Source organism: Drosophila gunungcola, unplaced genomic scaffold (assembly GCF_025200985.1).
Source record: "Drosophila gunungcola strain Sukarami unplaced genomic scaffold, Dgunungcola_SK_2 000001F, whole genome shotgun sequence".
Lineage (NCBI taxonomy): Eukaryota > Metazoa > Arthropoda > Insecta > Diptera > Drosophilidae > Drosophila > Drosophila gunungcola.
Genome location: NW_026453197.1, coordinates 819,408 through 836,574, shown reverse-complemented (window position 1 = coordinate 836,574; position 17,167 = coordinate 819,408). Strand labels below are relative to the sequence as shown.

At 34.4% G+C, this 17,167-nt stretch overlaps 1 protein-coding gene across 11 annotated transcripts in view; it reads left to right on the top strand.

Moving 5' to 3' along the window:
* Positions 1-17,167, top strand: part of LOC128262957 (GTPase-activating protein skywalker) — a 42,382-nt gene that overhangs the window by 12,870 nt on the left and 12,345 nt on the right. For 5 of the 11 annotated variants that reach the window (XM_052997553.1, XM_052997550.1, XM_052997548.1 and 2 more), the window contains exons 1-2: positions 11,355-11,584; positions 16,461-16,990. In XM_052997553.1, the coding sequence (XP_052853513.1) occupies positions 16,825-16,990 (166 nt within the window). In that variant the 5' untranslated portion in view covers positions 11,355-11,584; positions 16,461-16,824. Of the gene's footprint in view, positions 1-4,115; positions 4,644-11,354; positions 11,585-16,098; positions 16,991-17,167 lie in introns of those variants that run through there. The other 6 variants (XM_052997551.1, XM_052997549.1, XM_052997547.1 and 3 more) reach the window with 3 other exon arrangements.

Sequence of the window (17,167 nt, the reverse complement as noted above, 5' to 3'; positions counted from 1 at the left end):
GACTTACTGAACCGAACGATGGCATAATTTCACTTCCCTTTTCGACTAGCCCACCTTCCTTTACTTCATGTCCTTTTTGCCTATTTGCTTTCTTTTCGGCTTTTAGCTTCCCTTTTTTGTATTCCCTTTCAGTGGCAATATTGTTATTCGTAACTTGGTATATAATCGAAAACTTCTGATTCTTTTAATTCCTTGAAAATAAGCATCAAGATAAAGTGAATTAGTGTATGACCTACCTAAATAGTTTAATAAGAACTGATTTCTCAATTCCATGTTAGGGCTTTAGCTCGAAATCTGTATGTTTTTCGAAAGACAAAGGGTCTGTTGCCCTACAAATCGGAAAGAAATTAGGACTGTCGGTTTCGTTTTCCGGTCGACTAGACTAGAACTCTTCTCTTGTTAAGACTTTTCAGTCAGATAAACTCCAATGTGATATTGATATCAGAACTTAACATGACTTTGAGAAAACGTTTTAACTGCAAGAGTAAAAAATGGCTAACTTGTTTAATGCTAGCTCATTTCCCCGCTTTTCGCTAGAATTGACACAGTTTTCATTGAGCAGAAATGGGGTTGGCAAGACTTTGTGATGTTTAAGGGTGATGTTTAAGGATGGTCAGGGGTGTGCTGAAGGACCTGGCTTAAGTCAATGAACTTTCAAGGCATTCGAGCATTTTTCGTGTAGAATACTGACAGGTGCTCGGCCTAGTTAGAAAACGTTTAAGCATCGCTTCGAAAGGTACCTCAGGTGCGGCTTAAAAGTACGCCTACCATCCAACACGACCCCTCTCATATCGTATGCAAATTCCCCTCAAGTGGGTGTGGGAAGTACTTACCTTTACTTGACTTGCCTTGAGCCCCAACCAGGTGACCTAGTTATTTTCAAAATGTCACTTATTTTGATGTTAATTAAAAAAAAAATAGATGGCTTCTTGTCAACATCGACAAAACAAAAATAAAACTAGGTCTTCTAGAGACATAAAAAACCTTAAAAAACTTGAATGAATTAAGATAATTAAAAACATATTCAATAAATGATAAACAGACTTTAAAAATTATTTAAATTATTTAAAAATTATATATTATTAAGGACATAATTGTTTTTACTCTATTATTATTTTCCTCATCTCCTCCTGGTTTTTCGGGGACTTTTTACTCAGTTTGCTCTTTGGCAATCTTATCAAACAGGGATTAAATTTTTTTTCCCTTCGTCAGAAATGCAGAAACCAAAGACCAAGTATCCCCTAGGTATCAAAGAACTTCGGTAAACTTTGGCGTGGTGGAAAATTACTTGGAAACCTCAAAAGTTTTTCCTCTTCGCTAACTGACGCAAATTGCACTGAGAACTAGAAAACGAATCTCGAATCGAGTCTCGACTTGACCCACCGATTGTTGCTCTTGCGTCACTTTAACCACCCACAAGCCCATATAATAGTTGTGGTATTACTTGGGCCTCGGGCTGGCAATCGGCAATTAACCCATTGTGGCCAATGATTAGCACCGAAAACGCTTGGAACCTGCTAGCTGATGCTTGTGATTTTATTTTACCTATTTTTGTCTCTAGTTGACTTGTTTTCGGTTTTATGTATGTCTTGCCTAGTCTATGACGAATAAAAAGAGTAAGAGAAAGAAATAAATAAAATATACATTTTTGGTGTTTTGAATGAATCATAAAAAAATGAAGTAACACTAAATATAATTAAGAAAATTAGGTGAAATGCAAGTCCTCACAAATAAATCAATTGCTTTTTATTAAATGAGTAATGCTAAAATATATTTACTATTTCCAACGCTCTGTAGCAGTGAAAACTTCTTCGATTTTTGGCTCACTTAACCTCGGGCATTTCAGCATTTTCGTTCTACTTTTTTTTTTTTGTCGATTTTTCCAGCTTTTGGCTGACATCTCGCGGCACCGACATGGCGGCGTGTCGCCTCATTAGCATAAACGTTTTAATTAGTTGCTGGTCCCCGGGAGCGTTAATCGATTCGATGCCGAAACATTTGTGTTTCTCGGGGCTTAGTTGAGTTTAGTTAAGTTAGTCATTGTAAACTGTCCAATTGAATCCAATTGAGTGGCGCTCCGTTTGATTTCATTAGCGCAAATTGGGTGCATTATAACGTTTAGATAACGTTCTCGAGTTCGGAGGCAGCAAACAACAAACAAACAAGCAGCTCAACTACGATGTAAACGATTGTTAATAACTCTATATGCATGTCCATGCGATACCTGTTGCCGCTATTTGTGTAAAGCCGTGTTGCTGACGACGTAACCCGAGGCACCTTGAAAAAACTAGACGTAGCATAATATTGACATACATATGAAAATTGCACATTACCAATCAAAACGAAGCGAATCGAATCAGGTTGAGCCGAGTTGAGTGGAGAGATATAAAATGGGACTGTGTTCGGTCAATTAACGCGGCTTAAGTGCCTCGATATTTGTTCTGAGGAAGGGCAGAGCTCTTACCTGGAGGCTCACGAAACGCATTGAAGCGCTTTCAAGCGAATGCTTTTCGGCCAGGTTGATGAAAAATATGAAAAAAAAATTAAAAATGGTTTGATTTATTGCTGGAAATATTTACAGCACTTTAGAGGATATATTTTAGCCCAGCAAGATTTATTAAAAAATACTGAAACTATTGAATTTTGTTTACGTCTTTTAAATCTATATTTGTTAAATGTTTTAAGATAATAGCCACACCATTTTTGAGACGTGTTAAGTTTAACATTTAATTACATTTTTGTTATGGCTATCTCTTCAATCCATATTAATTATAAAGACACTCTGACAAACTTTTCTTATCTAAGTTCGCTTTGAAGCTGCCATAGATACAACTTGTCTGGGGCACAAATCCGCTTGACGGCACCTGCTGCCCCCGCTCCTGCTGCTGGCCAGGTAAGAAGTCCGACACCTTCTATCGGACGGCCAATCAAGCAAACGCAGCGATCTATCAGACCTGTCTGTCTCTCTATCCGATGTCGGACCCTCTTAGGCCCCCATAAAGCCCCCCTGAAATGCTGTTCTTGACAGGCGAAATCATTAAGAGTGTCAAAGGAAAATGGAAAATAAAAACATAAGAAGAGTGGTTTGCCGTTGCTTGGCTCTCGATGCGTGCCCGGAATTTTGTTAAAAAAATTTGCAATTCAATTTCAGTTTTTAGTTTGCTTTGGTGCTCCTTTGCCGTGCGAATTCTGATAAAAACAGAACGAAATATACGGACAATTTTCGGAAAAAAATGGTGGAGAGAAAAACACTTTATATAAATAGCCGGTCTTTAGTTCTTCAAACGTGATGATGAGATGAGTGGGGAGTGGAAAATAAAGCAGTTGAATGTCGAGTATACGCAGCGTGTGCCACGGTTGATTAGGCTAAATGGGTTTGTTGGCTTAAAGTGATTAAAGAAAATGTGGCAGGGATTTGTTCGCAAACTTGATAAGTTGAGTAAATGATATTTATATGTACCAAATTAAGTGCATACCATTGGGATAACAAAATCTGGGTTTTTAAGACTTAAAATATTTAATAAATGGGTTTGTTTAACAAATTGTTCTTAAAATTCGTATCGGTTCCTTCATTTATTTTACTAAAAAGCAATAAAATATAACCAACAAACGCATGAGACTTTAATGATCTTTTAAATAAATTGCTTAGCAAGTCTTTGTATAATATAAGTACATACTTTTATTTATAGCCGAGTGAAATATTTGCGCAAAATTTGCTTGTTTTTTCCAATCTCAGTTGGGTTTAATTAGTTATTAAACCGGCTGCTGTTGGTAGAGTTACCCTCAGCTGAAAAAACGCCTTAAATATGCGTTCGATTTTATATAAGTATATTATAAATCTGGCCGGTTGGCTTTTTATAGCCGACTCGCAATTAATGAGCGGGCCAAGTATTTTATGGGCCAATGGCGCCTTTGGCATTATCTACTCTGCAGTTCGGATGGGTCATGTCATTGAACTGACTTCGATTTCGACTCGAAGGACTTGTATCCATATGTTTTTGATATCTGGCCTAGCCGATTGATGTTGATTGACTCCCAGCTGTTTGTATTGTTTGTGCTGCTCGAAATAAATACGAAAATAATAAAAAAATTGTCCAACTTTTATCTTATTCCAGACTTGGAAGCGATTTGATTATCACACATAGATATGCTTTTGCAGTATTCGTGCTAAATCGTTTACTATAATGAATTCCGCGCGGCATCATCGTATTGGAGTATTTCTGTCTCCATAAGTTGGCCACTAATTAAATCAAATTAAATATAAATATAATCATAATAATAATACGAAAAAACCCCAACAAGGCTTGCAAATTGATTGCCCCACAACGGAAAGCGAAGCACTGCAAAGTAAGAAAGCCATCTAGTCAAACGAAAACAACGAAGGAAATTCGCCAACAACTGCCTGGAGTGAAAAAGCGAGGTCCCGAGTGGAGGCAAACCCAAATCAAAACTTGACAGAGGACCCGGAGCGACCGCAAAGCTGGCTAAGAAGATGCCATACCATCGGGGCGGAGATGCCTCTTCCCAGGCCGACAAGTTGAGCGGCATTGTGGAGGAGAGCGACCTGTACGAGGGGTTCGCCCCGCACGTCGAGACGTCCGAGATCAAAACCCTCGACTTTTACAATCTACCAAAGCAAACTGGTGAGTGTCTTGAACCTTTACATAATTTGTAGTATTTTATGAGATTGTTTTCGTGGCAGTTTACATATGGTAATTATCAACACACAATCTGTTTAAGTTTATTCTAAAAGAAATGTAGGCTAAGAACTAGGTTTGCAAAAAAGATAAAAATGACAATATTGTAACGATATATCCAAATCAACTTGTGCCAAGATACAAAAGTCAAACCCAAGTCGATTTTAGTTTTTTTGACGGTTATTTACGTATAAAATAATCATCGATATTAATCAACGTTATAATGGTAATATTAATTTAAAAATGTATATTGCTTTCAAGAAAAAAATATTTTCCTATAATTCACTGCGAACAGTATATGTATAAGTCAGAACTGAGTCAATTAAATACTTAGAAATAAAAAGCGTATAAACATACAACGCTAAATTAATGAAATTAATCTTAAGGTCCGAACATTAAAAGTCCATAATAATGAGTTTTCACGTGCCTCCTACACAAAAACAAGAAAATCAGATGATGTACAGACCAATCCAAGCACATGTTTCATTGATTGGGAAATTTTATTTATGCGTTTCACAGAGAGTATTTGTTTGCTTTTTATTTCGCTAGGTGGAATATACATTAATCAATAAACAGGCCGAAATTTTCGAGCGAAAACACAGCAAGTGTTATAAATTAATTATTGGTATTTGAAAACAATCAAAGTTAATATGTCCGAATTGCACAGTGCTGAAAACCCGCTGGAGTATATATATTTTCTCGGCAACCCAACTTGTTTTTATTTGTTTTGCATATACATTTTGTGGGGCTATTACAGCATGCAATAAATAAATAAATAAAATAAAATAAATTTATTTATATTTGAAAAACCGACGGCAAACGGACTGTCAAATTAAGGCAACAGCTCTGTGCAAACAGCGTTACAGCAGCAATACTTGTATTTACAATCAATTTTTGCACGCAATATAAAAAAGCAAAAAAAAAATAGAGTTGATTTTTTGTGATTAAAGGTGAACAATTTGAAACACAAAAACATATATTTTTTTAGAGTATGTCCCCTAAATATTTTGCTTTTATTTATTTAATTAGTTTTCGCTTTGCCGTTGGAATGAACTCTTACTGAAATTGTTTTTTTTTTTATTACAATTTTTACAACGAATTTCGTTCTTATGTGTAAACAAAAAATGTTAAAAACATGTAAAAAAAAAACAAAAGAGGAAGCAAACTTCGCCAACCCGATGTTTTATACACCTCCAGCTATTGCAAAAATTAAGTATTCTTGAAAACACTTCGATTTTTATGCGTACATGTTGTAAAACATTGGCAACCTTCCTAGTGATGCTGATCAAGAATCACTGCGTTGCAAACTTCTGACTGCAATTATAATATAGTCTGCAATTGTATTATAACGAAGAGACAAAAAAAGTTTCGATTGGTAAATAAAATGCGTCTTATATTTAAAATAATTTGTTTAGCTAATTTCCAAACGGCAAAATCGATTAATTTCAATACCCCCTTTAAAGCGATTGCTTTTTAGAACTTGAAAAACAATTTGTTTACGCTGCAATTTAATTGATTATGAAAGAGGCCTTTATACAGTGGAATATTTTACGTATTCAGTTTTCTTTGATATTCAAATTTGCTAACCACACTTGCATCCAGAACGCCAAAAAGGCGAAAGCCACTAAATGCATTTTCGATTCCAATCCAATCGTACCATTAGTGCATCACCCCCTTGTCGGTCGACATTGGCCTTGATTTTGATTTACAAAATAATGAGTATTGTGCACAGTGGCATAATGTGCGCATGGATAAAACCCATTTATAGTAAAGCAATCTGCATACTTTTGAAAATTTTAGGTGCGTCGTGTGCTGATCCCAAAATGAATCGAAATATACAATTTCAATACTATCTATATTACAATTATAAGTACTGAATATTCGCTTAACATAATGAACCCGAAGTATAGAATTTTTCTGGCCTGCGCTGTGGGAAAAGCAAACAAATAAAAACATTCACGTTTTTATGGCATTTGGCCAGCTGCCAATTAATTTGTTTAAAAATAAATGCAATTTTTTCATCACTCTCGTGCTTGTTTGCTTTTTCTTCGGTTGCTTATTTTTTCAATGATTTTTAATAAAAGTTTTTTTTTTATATGTAATATATGCTGTTCATGTGATTAAAATTAGCTGCTATCCTGAAAAGATTAAATTAATGACCAGCATTAAGGTGATTCGATCTTATGAGGCAAAGATATCTTTTCATCTTAAACTAACATCGAATAATATGCAAAAACATTTTTGGAACGGCTGATCAGAACAAAATTCCGATTAAATAGAAATTTGAATTATAAAAAATTAATATATGTAGTAAAACCCCTATCAAGAACAAACAAACTATCCAAACAAATATTCTCGACATATGTATAGACTTTCACCTTTATAAATTGAGCCAATATTAAATTCTATATTTATGGGAAGTTTTCTGTGTCATACTGGCCACGTGCCATTTCGTTCCCAAAACAGATACTATACGACAAAAAAATATTAAAAATAGCAACAAAAAATTCTGATCTTTATGGCTTAAAATTTAAAATTTATTTGTTCTTAGCAATAACAACATTTTTGCTTACGCAAGCAAATGGAAACAGAATATTTTCCCAATTTCTTCATGCCGTTGACGTCGAAAAATATTTTGTTTTGCTATTTAACGCCAAATTATGTATTGGCAAAGAGGGAAAATAAATTTTCATTCAAGAGGCATTTTTTATGATCCCCTTGTCCGTCCGATTGGATAAATGTTTTTCCAACAAAAAAAAAATTGAGGAATTTTATTTATTTCGAATGGAAAATTTTCCGCCGATCAGGCGTTCTTCGGTATATATAGAAACGATTTTTTCGATACCTCCAAATTGCGGCACACGCCCAGCGATTCATTTGGCTTTTGCACGTGATTGTGGGGAAAATGTGTGAAAAGTGTGCCCCAAATGAATCTTCTAAATTCTGTAACTGACTAAAACTGGTTTTCGCAAATTTTTTTTTTTTTGTGGGTTTATTTATGTTTTGTTTCGTTTTGCTTTTTTGTTTTGGTTCTGCCTTTATTTTTAGGTAATTTCTGTTTAATTTGTTTTCAAGAGGATTCTTCGGTTTATTTTATGGGGTTGAAATTTGCAAATCTTTTATATAAGTCACTCATTCTCAATTTTATAGTCAGCAAAAATGTTTTTTTGTATGTTTTGCCTGGGTATTTTTCATATATAACTCATTGGGGTTTTGTTTTTGTTGTCTTGTCATTTCTTTTGACCGCTTTGACCGCTGGCCCAGAATGAAAGTAAAAATAAAAAACAATAACATATATATGAACCCCCTTCAAAGTTTTTTTTAAGAGTTGCTAACCAATTAATCCAGATTTCTATACTAAAGTTTATTCGCGTTTGATTAGATTAACACAATTACGAATTGTTCTTTTTAAAGCATTTTGTGCTATCATGTGCCTTGTCATTTTTATCACATTTGGTTTATATACTGTTGCTTGAGGGTGTGATTATTTAGGTCAAACATTTTGTAGGCTAAGAGTGGAATTTTCGAGAATATATTTATGTTTTTGATTTAATGATTTTATTTTTGTTTCTTGATAAATGTAGTTTTATTTATTATTTTTGAATCCAACAAATTTCACATGTCAAAATAAATACAATAAAATATAATTTAATCAAAATAATCACAAATATTTAAAAAAATTATTTAAACTGGAAGATTGTCAGTCATCTAAGAGGGAATTTAAAAAGTCGGGGCACTTAAGCTGATCCTTTCATTATTTACGTCATGTGAGTTCAGAGATCAAATCCCTTAAATCAACATCCAAAAAAACCGCAACACTTCAGGCCCACTTCGTCATTTGTCTTTTGATCTTCGGTGGCATAAAACAATCAACAGCTTTGGCCTGTTGAACATTTTGTGGATTTGAATGACGGAGGAACGGAGGAAAAGGTAGTGTTTTTTTATTTATTATGTTTGTTTTTCTCTACGTCTCTATCACGATACTTTGCGTGTCGAGTGATTGTGAATGTTTTTCATTGGTACGGTGGCTGCTGAGTTCTTGATTCTAATTAGGGGCGGAAGGTCTTTCATCTAACATGGAATACAATTATTAAAAATATTAAACCGTAAATCAAAGAAAATTTCAAACAAAAATTTGATAAGTAAACATTGGAATTTAGCTAAAATCTCGTAAAATGATTTTAGGACAACATTTTTTTTTGATAATGAATTTATGGATTTTTTTTAGTTTCTTGAAAATTATATTTCTATATAAAATCAACAAAACCTAAAAAACAGTTCTTGTTATATATACAAATAAATAATTGTCAGTATGCTTCCCTTACTTTCAACATCTGTTCTTATGTACAATGGCCAAGATAAAAGCTGATTGATAAACATTCCAGCAAACTGATTGATTTCAGCCTTATAGCTATAGCTTTTAGTAAAACCATCAATCGATAAATTCCACTAATAGGAAATGTTTAGTTAGATTTAATTTCCCAACCTTTTCTCTTTTGTGTTGCGTTTTTCTTCTGCTCTTTTGGCCTCTCTGTCAGCAGCGGCGCCTCTAATTAGATGAATAGAATGTACATAGTGTACATAGATACACATATGTATGTAAATAAAGATGCCTAGGTGTTTGAGGTCACTGAGCACAATAGAAGCTTTTTCTTAGCAATCTTTCTGTTGCTGATTTGTTTACATGCTCTTTGGTCTTAAAATGTCTGAGAAGATACAATTTAACAACGAAAAGATTAGGCATCTATTTTGGCGTATAGAGGGTAGGTAAGGGTACTAATATATTTCTGAAAACATAAGAGCTAACATTTTTTTTATAAAACTCAAAAGATATTGAGAAGGTGATAAAAAAAACTCAAATCGCTGTATATCAATTAATAGTATAACACTTGAATTTTAAACTATAAAAAGTATTAAGAAAAATAAACCTTACATTACAATATTAGGAAATTGAAACTTGACAAGATCAGAGAATTTTATTATAATTTTTTCTTTTAAACGCATAACAAAATGGTTATATCCTGTCCAAGAGTATAAAAATAAACCAAAAAAAAAAGAAAAGAACAGAGACCGAAATTCTTCAAATATAGTTACACAAAAGCTAAAGAGATATGCCGGCCGTTAAAGCTTAACCGCTCTCTTTTTAGTTTTTCTCCCTCGTCTTTTCTTTGCCTGCCAGATAACATTGTTTGTTTTTCTCACTGTTTAGATAACAGAGCGAATTGTGAGGGCAGCACCCGGCCATTTTATATTCTTTTTCTCAGTGCTAACATACTTTTGCTTTTTCCTCGTAAAACTTTATATTTATTTTTCGTCCCCCTTTTATTCATTTTGCATTTTCTCTGAGTGCCTGTAAGCATATGCTGCATGTGTGTGTGTGGGGGGGGGAATAATAATTGAGTTGCCGAACAGTCGGGAGCTGTATTTAAATGAGCTGCCTCGAAGTATGCTTTAAAATCTTCAACTTAATTTTCCATTGCTGATGCGTGTGCAGGTGTAACATTAATTTCTGAACGCGACAGTGACTTAACAGTAATGGTTCATGTTCTCAATTTATTCAACTCATGTAAGGCTTCTTCTTTGATTATTTTTTAATTGGCTTAGGGTTCAAATATAAATGTGGAATTGCTTTAACCACTTTATATTAAGTATTATAATTGTAGCGTCAGGATAATAATAAATGAATAAATAAATAAATATATTTTTATGAATACGAAAAATGCTTTAAGGATGGTGGATTAATGTTACGAGTGGTTTCATTAAGAAACAAAAAATAAAAAATAGTATAGTAATGTCAGCCAACTTCACCTGCGACCTTTTTAAAGCTATTTGTTGTGCAAGGAATTGAGTTTCAATTTATTGAAACTAAGATTCAAAATAGCTGCTGAGCAATTAGCTTAAAACTCATTTCATCTGCGATTTCCTCATGCGCCCGTCTAATACATTTACCCTTGCCATCGCAGGTATCACGGTCCATTGTCTTCGTTTCCATCTTACTTGCCTGCAAATGCGACATTTTTAATTCACACTTGGATTGATTTATCGGATCGGCGATTCAATGACCACAGATCTGGGATCACATGATTACATTCAATAAAACGACACAAAGTTGCCTTACACCAAACACTTTATAGCTAATTTTAATAGCAATTAAGATTGCGATCGATGGTTTCACAACAAATCGCTTGTTGTTATAACTCTATTGATTTAAATATGCAGTTTATGGCTCATTGAATTGCTGATGTGGGTGTGTAAAATGGCTTAGCTGTCTCAAACACGCTCCGATGATTATTTTCTAGAATATTTTCAACACTTCCGGCATATGAAATGCATTTTTATCGAGACGCGCCCCCTAAAATATTTTTCTGAAGTTGAACGAACTTCTGAAAGTTGTAAAAAAAAAAAAAACCCAACCTTTATTTGATATTTTGTGTGGAGCTTTTAATTAGACAGCTTTTTGTTTTTATTCGATGGGCCAAAAGCTTTGATAGAAAATGTGTGTCCCCGATGCATCGTTCACCTGTCTTTCCGTCACTCTCTCATTTTCTCTGGCGAAGCGAGATAGAGAGAGAGAGAGAGAGAGAGGGAGAGGGAGTAAAATTCGACGATCGCTGGCGACTTCTCAACTTTAATCTCAGTATAATTCCAACCCTCGGGTCCGGTGGTTGTCTGTCCCTGTCTCTGTCGCCAGCTCCCTCGCTCGCTCGCTCGATCCGTCGATATCGGTCGCAGTTTTATATGCCCAAAAGTTGTCAACTGTCAAATCACGAAAGAGAAGGAGAAGAGGCAAATACCCGGCTGAAAACGAAAAGAAAACCGAGAAAACAAATTGGAATACTTTTCGAAACAAGTCGCGTGTCAACGTAATTACTTTATATGTTTGCAAAGTGCGTGTGTAAATATATATATGGATAAATGGGTGCACAGAAAACAAAATTTATGATTATTTAAGATAATTTCATAACAATGTTCAATATTTACAATTTACTTTTATTTTTTATTTTACATTTCAAAATTAATACCAACTTTAAAGATAAATAAATTTTTAATAATTTTATATTATTTGAATAATGTTTACTAATAAATCAAAGAAACTTTATCTTTGAAAGTAAATATATATAATGATCTCAAAAATAATTTTTTTTTTCTGTGCACTTGTGGCAGCCTCCAAAATTGCAATCTGAATGCACATTAAAAGCAAAATCGACTTAAAAATCACGGCTCGTTAATTATCACGCCTAGCTGCCAAACTTAAAAATAAACACACAAAAAAACCGAAAATTTTAGTCGAGAAAATACAGCAACGCAAGATTATAATATATAAACATTGCTTTAATGCGTACATAGTCTCGTGCGTTGCGTTCAGTTGTCCAATGGTCAGTCACTCGATCAGGTAGTCAATGCTATGTGGTTGATGACTGTGCGTTACGCATACGCCATGTGTGCAATATAAACTTAATGCACAAAGAGAGTTTAAAAGGAGATTTATGGTATTAATATAGATACAATATATCGTTTAAAAGAATTGGAAATAATGCTTAAAAAGTAAAGACTAAAAAATTGCTTAATATATAAAAAATGGAGACTACTGAATAAAATATTAATCATTTACAGTTAACTAAATGGAATCAGTTAAAATACAGTTTTCCTTTGTGTAGTTGAAGAAATAAATAAAGCATGGGTGGGGGAACAATTAATATAATTATTCTAGATAAACAACACAGTTTGTTTACACTGATTTTCTAGAGCAAACAGTTACGGCAACAATAAAAACTGAATGAATTGTAGAGGTTTTTTCGCTCACCTTTTTAAATCAATGCAAAAATATGCCCATAATAAAAGAAACGTGCTGTACTTAATGAAACACACGGCGCACACAAAAAACAAAAAAAAAAATCGAATATAAAAACCGACCCCACTCAACAGAATGTATAATTCTGAAATAAATTCAATTAAATGCAATATGAGTGAATCGATGCCTAAACCAGTTTCTGGCACAGCTGAAAAACTCATCTCGGCTAAAAGTTAAGTTTGAAAGAAACAAAAATATAACAATGTACGTTCTGTGTCAGGCTCAAAAAGGCGTCTATAGTTGCAGTTAACACGGCAATAACTTAATTAATTTCCAATATGGACCGGTGGTCACGGACGGGGCTCGTGGTTCGCATCGAATCACAGCGATTCACACCAAAAGGAACCACCCCCAAACCGCCCACTTAGGCCCGGCGTTATGCGATCCCAGGCGAATGCCAATTAATACCCATCGGCGAGTCGGCGAATCCCTCCCCCAAAAGTCGAGATCGATCTCAAAGGTCGCCCGTCATGTGCCTCGTTCCTTTGAAATTCAGATATATGACTGGTGCTAATTGACAAATAGCCAGCTCACGACCGATCCAAGATATTTATAGCGCGTGCTAAACAATCTGAACAATCTGGCAGAGCCAATGCAGGCTCGTTGACTTCGTTCTTCCGATCCCTTGACTTAATTGATATGAATAATTTGCTGAGAACGGCAACTTATTTGGTGTTTGTTTGTGGAAAAAATTGAGCAATTATTTGAGGATCTGATTTGGGGTATATCAAAGTTTATACAAATTTATTCGGGGAAATAAATAAATTTATTTATTGAGTATTATAAAGCGGCGCACCGCAATTTGCAAGTCTCTATATGATTTGCAATTTAATTTCCAAGAAAAAACAAATTCTCTTATCAGATATAAATATAATTATTAATAATTCATTTTATTGTTGATACGTTAAAGCAAATATCATTTACTCTTTCCCTTCCTGTTTTGTCGTTTAATGGAATGGAATAAAATGCTTATTTATATTATTTGTTTGATATTTTAAATTTAACTGTTTAAATTATTCAGGCTATTACAAAAATTTTAATTTCGTTTAAACTATTTCATTTTATCTCATATTTTGGATTCGTAAGTTTTACTGACTCACCTTTATGCTATGGGTTTCATCAAATTAAAAAGACACTCCGAAGGCCTTTCCTCAGGTGGATTCCTACTTGTCGTTTATGTTTTTAGGTCCCCAATCTTGTTTCGCCGAATGACGCCTTGCTGTGCGATGCAATTAAGCCGAAAAACGCTGACAATTTGGAAGGGAAAAACGACACAGGAGGGCATTCGGCAACAATAACAACATTAATCTGCAGTTTGCCAAAACTGAAAAACGTTGTCAAATTAAATTTAGCTGCAGCCAACAGCCGGCAATTGTTTTTCCTATCGACCTCAGTTGGCAAGCAAAGTGGTGGCAATGTCGTCAGAGGGGAAAATGTAATAAATTGCACTTGCAATTTGCAATTTGCATGCCCAGAATGTGTTTTTGTTGCCGGCAACCTTTCGCTGTGGCCCCTTCAACACAGATAATCCTTCTTGATTCTGCTTAATTCTATTGTTTCCTATTGCTAAAAATTTCACATCAGATCATGTCACAATTATTTTAGTCTATTTGTTTGTTGTATTTAAGGTAGGGATATCTCAGAAGATTAAAGACTCATTTTCTTTTGGATCTCGGTCCATTATTAATTTAATTAGCTCTTTAGAATTCGAAATTTATGAAATTTATATACTCAAAAGTCGCAAAAGTGCAAACTCACGTAGTTGTTAATAAACTACGTCAATTACTATAAAAATAATTCAAATAATTAATTGAATATCCCTGTCCCGTAATATAAATATACAGTATTTTTTTATATTTTTATAATTCTTCGATCGCTGCAAACGTACTGATCATAAAGATAGCGATGCAAACTTTATCTGTAATTTCTTAACGGCCACTTCAGTAATAGTAATTAATTGGCATTTAGGCTCAGATAGCGAATTTTGGTAGACTGTTTATGGAACCCTTGATTTCAAAAGTCTTTTGCGTTATTTCAGCTATAACTAGAGATGAATAATTGCGCAAGTTTTATACGTATTTCACCTCACGTAGGAGTGGCAAACTTTGGGACTCCCAGAACGAATTATTAATGCAGCAGGGTGGCTACATCTTTATATCTGTTCTTTAAAGTGTTATGGGGCAACACCTTAAAGTGTCGCCAGAATTCTTGGCAAACTCTTGCTCTTAAATATACGCGCTACATATACGGATACAGACAAGTCAAAGATAATTGCCAGGCTTATTTTGTTTTTGGGGTTTTCCTTTGATTTTTCTTTATATTTTTTCAACATTTTATGTACGAACATTTGGTTAATTAATCATTTGCTCGGTGTCAAGTGTGAGTGTCGTGAAAAGCGTTTTTCCCAATGGCCAATGGCCACGCGTTGTTTATTTTTCCCCTGTTATTTATACATTTCTGGTATAAACAAATGGCGGACTTGATTTTATTTTATTTCGGCTGACGAAACAAGTGAAAAATCAATTTGTGAAAGACGCTAAAAAAGATCAGCGGATGGGGTAGAAAAAATAAAAGCAAAATAAACCCACTAAAAGTGTGTTGAAATGCGTTGGTTAGAGAAAGAATCACGTGAGGTGTTTTAAATATTTAAATTTGTTGATGTTTGCTTTCTCTTTTCGCCAGAAAAATGGAACTTAGATCTACTAAAATCAAAATATTGGGGTTAGCTGGGAACAGGTGTACAAATTATCAACTTATTTTTAGATGTTGTTTTAAAAACATTTTCTTATGATTCATAATTTTTTTTTTTGCAAGTTTTCGAGGAACATTGTTTGGCATTCGCTGCTTTAAATTAATTTTTTTTAATAGATTGTCCTTTTTAATTCAAATCTTCAAAATTCAAAACATAGTTTTGCTATTCATCTTTTAATAGTCCTTTTATAAATTAAAATGTTTAGGTCTGAGCAATATTTTCTATATAATCCCAATTTGTTTTCAAAACTTATCCGTTCTTGCTTAACTGAGCAATATTTTCTATATAATCCCAATTTTTTTTCAAAACTTTCTTGCTTAACTGTTCAAAATAACACAAATATCATCTACTGAGTTTTTTTAACCTTCACATTCTTTAGAGGTTCAGCATAAATATTTAGGCTTCAAATGTATTTCCCTTTTTTAAGTGGTTTTTCTCCGCTTGCTCAAAATAAAAGAAAATTCCGCTTTCTAGGGTAAACCCATAAATATAATTTTGTTCTCAAATAGCTGGAAAATGCTCATAAATTAAAGTTACGTATACAGTGGAATGCCAAAAAATTATTTTCTTGCCTGGGATTTTCCAAGCTCTTTTTCGCCATCATTACTTACGAAATTTCCCACAAAAGCTATTTATAAAAGGTATTTACACTAGATTTGGATGTTTTCTTTACCCCCTTTTTCGCTCCGAGAGCGGGAGAACAACAGAAAACAGCTGTTTGCTCTATGGCGCCCGATAGTAAAATGCACAAACAAACAACAAAAAAAAAAAAAAAAGAAAATGAAAAAAAGAAAAGAAAAAAGAAAAGAAAACAAAAATAAATCACAAAATAGTGTAGAGAAGAGCAGAGACCCCGTGAAAAAGCTTCCTTTCAAAGCTTGCACCCGCCAGGTTTTTCGATCGCTCTCGTTTTATTTATTCCGAGAGCTTTCATTGAGAAGGCCCACGGAATGAAACCGGCCTGTCCGCCGGAAAATATCTGAGAACCCCGAACGCATCCGAACGCTCCGCACGTAGTAAATCCGCCGTACTCCGATTTTCTTCGACACGGTCCTCCAATCCCCAATATCGCAATATCGCACGGGATGCCTAATGATTTCTTTCAACCCTCATTAAAATATTGGAATTAATATCCATTTCGATTTCGATACACCCGCAGAGCCAACGAATAATGTGAACTGCAAATTTAAATGTTAAATGTGCTGCAAATTAAATTCAAGTGCTGCCGGCGTCGCTGCTCGGGCGACAGCAAATTGCAGATCGCAATAAATTAAAACAATAAAAGGCAGCAGTGAACAGAGTGTATAAAAAAATACAGAAATTAAGCAAGACAACAAAAGAAAGAGAGACTGAAATCTACATAAATGATGTCGTTCTCGGTGCCAAAAAAGCGAGTGAACAAACAAAAATTAAAATAAAACAGCAACAAAAAAACAATAAAATTAAGGCGAGAAACCCTGTAAAATTGAACACATAAAACACAAATTGAACGAAAGGAGAGAGTCGAGAACATAGAGTGAAAAATGGTTGGCAAAGTCTTGGGCATTAAAGACTTGGAGCAGTTTAGCAGCCGGCGCAGCAGTGTCTACGTCGATCCCGAGTGCGACAAGTTCTTCGAGCTGCCGCTCTTCATCGCGGCCAGCTCGAACGACATCACCACCAAATGCCAGTGCTTCCAGTTCAGTCCAGGTAATAAAAACCACGACCACAGCCGCAGCCCATCAGTCGCCAAAGTCCAAACACGAACCCAAACCACCCATAAAAAAACCAAAAACGATTGGTTATAGTTTATGCGATACCAAATTGTTTTGCAAGTGAGAGTGAATTAGGTAAACAAAAAGGTTTATAGTTGGTGAGATAGCAGAT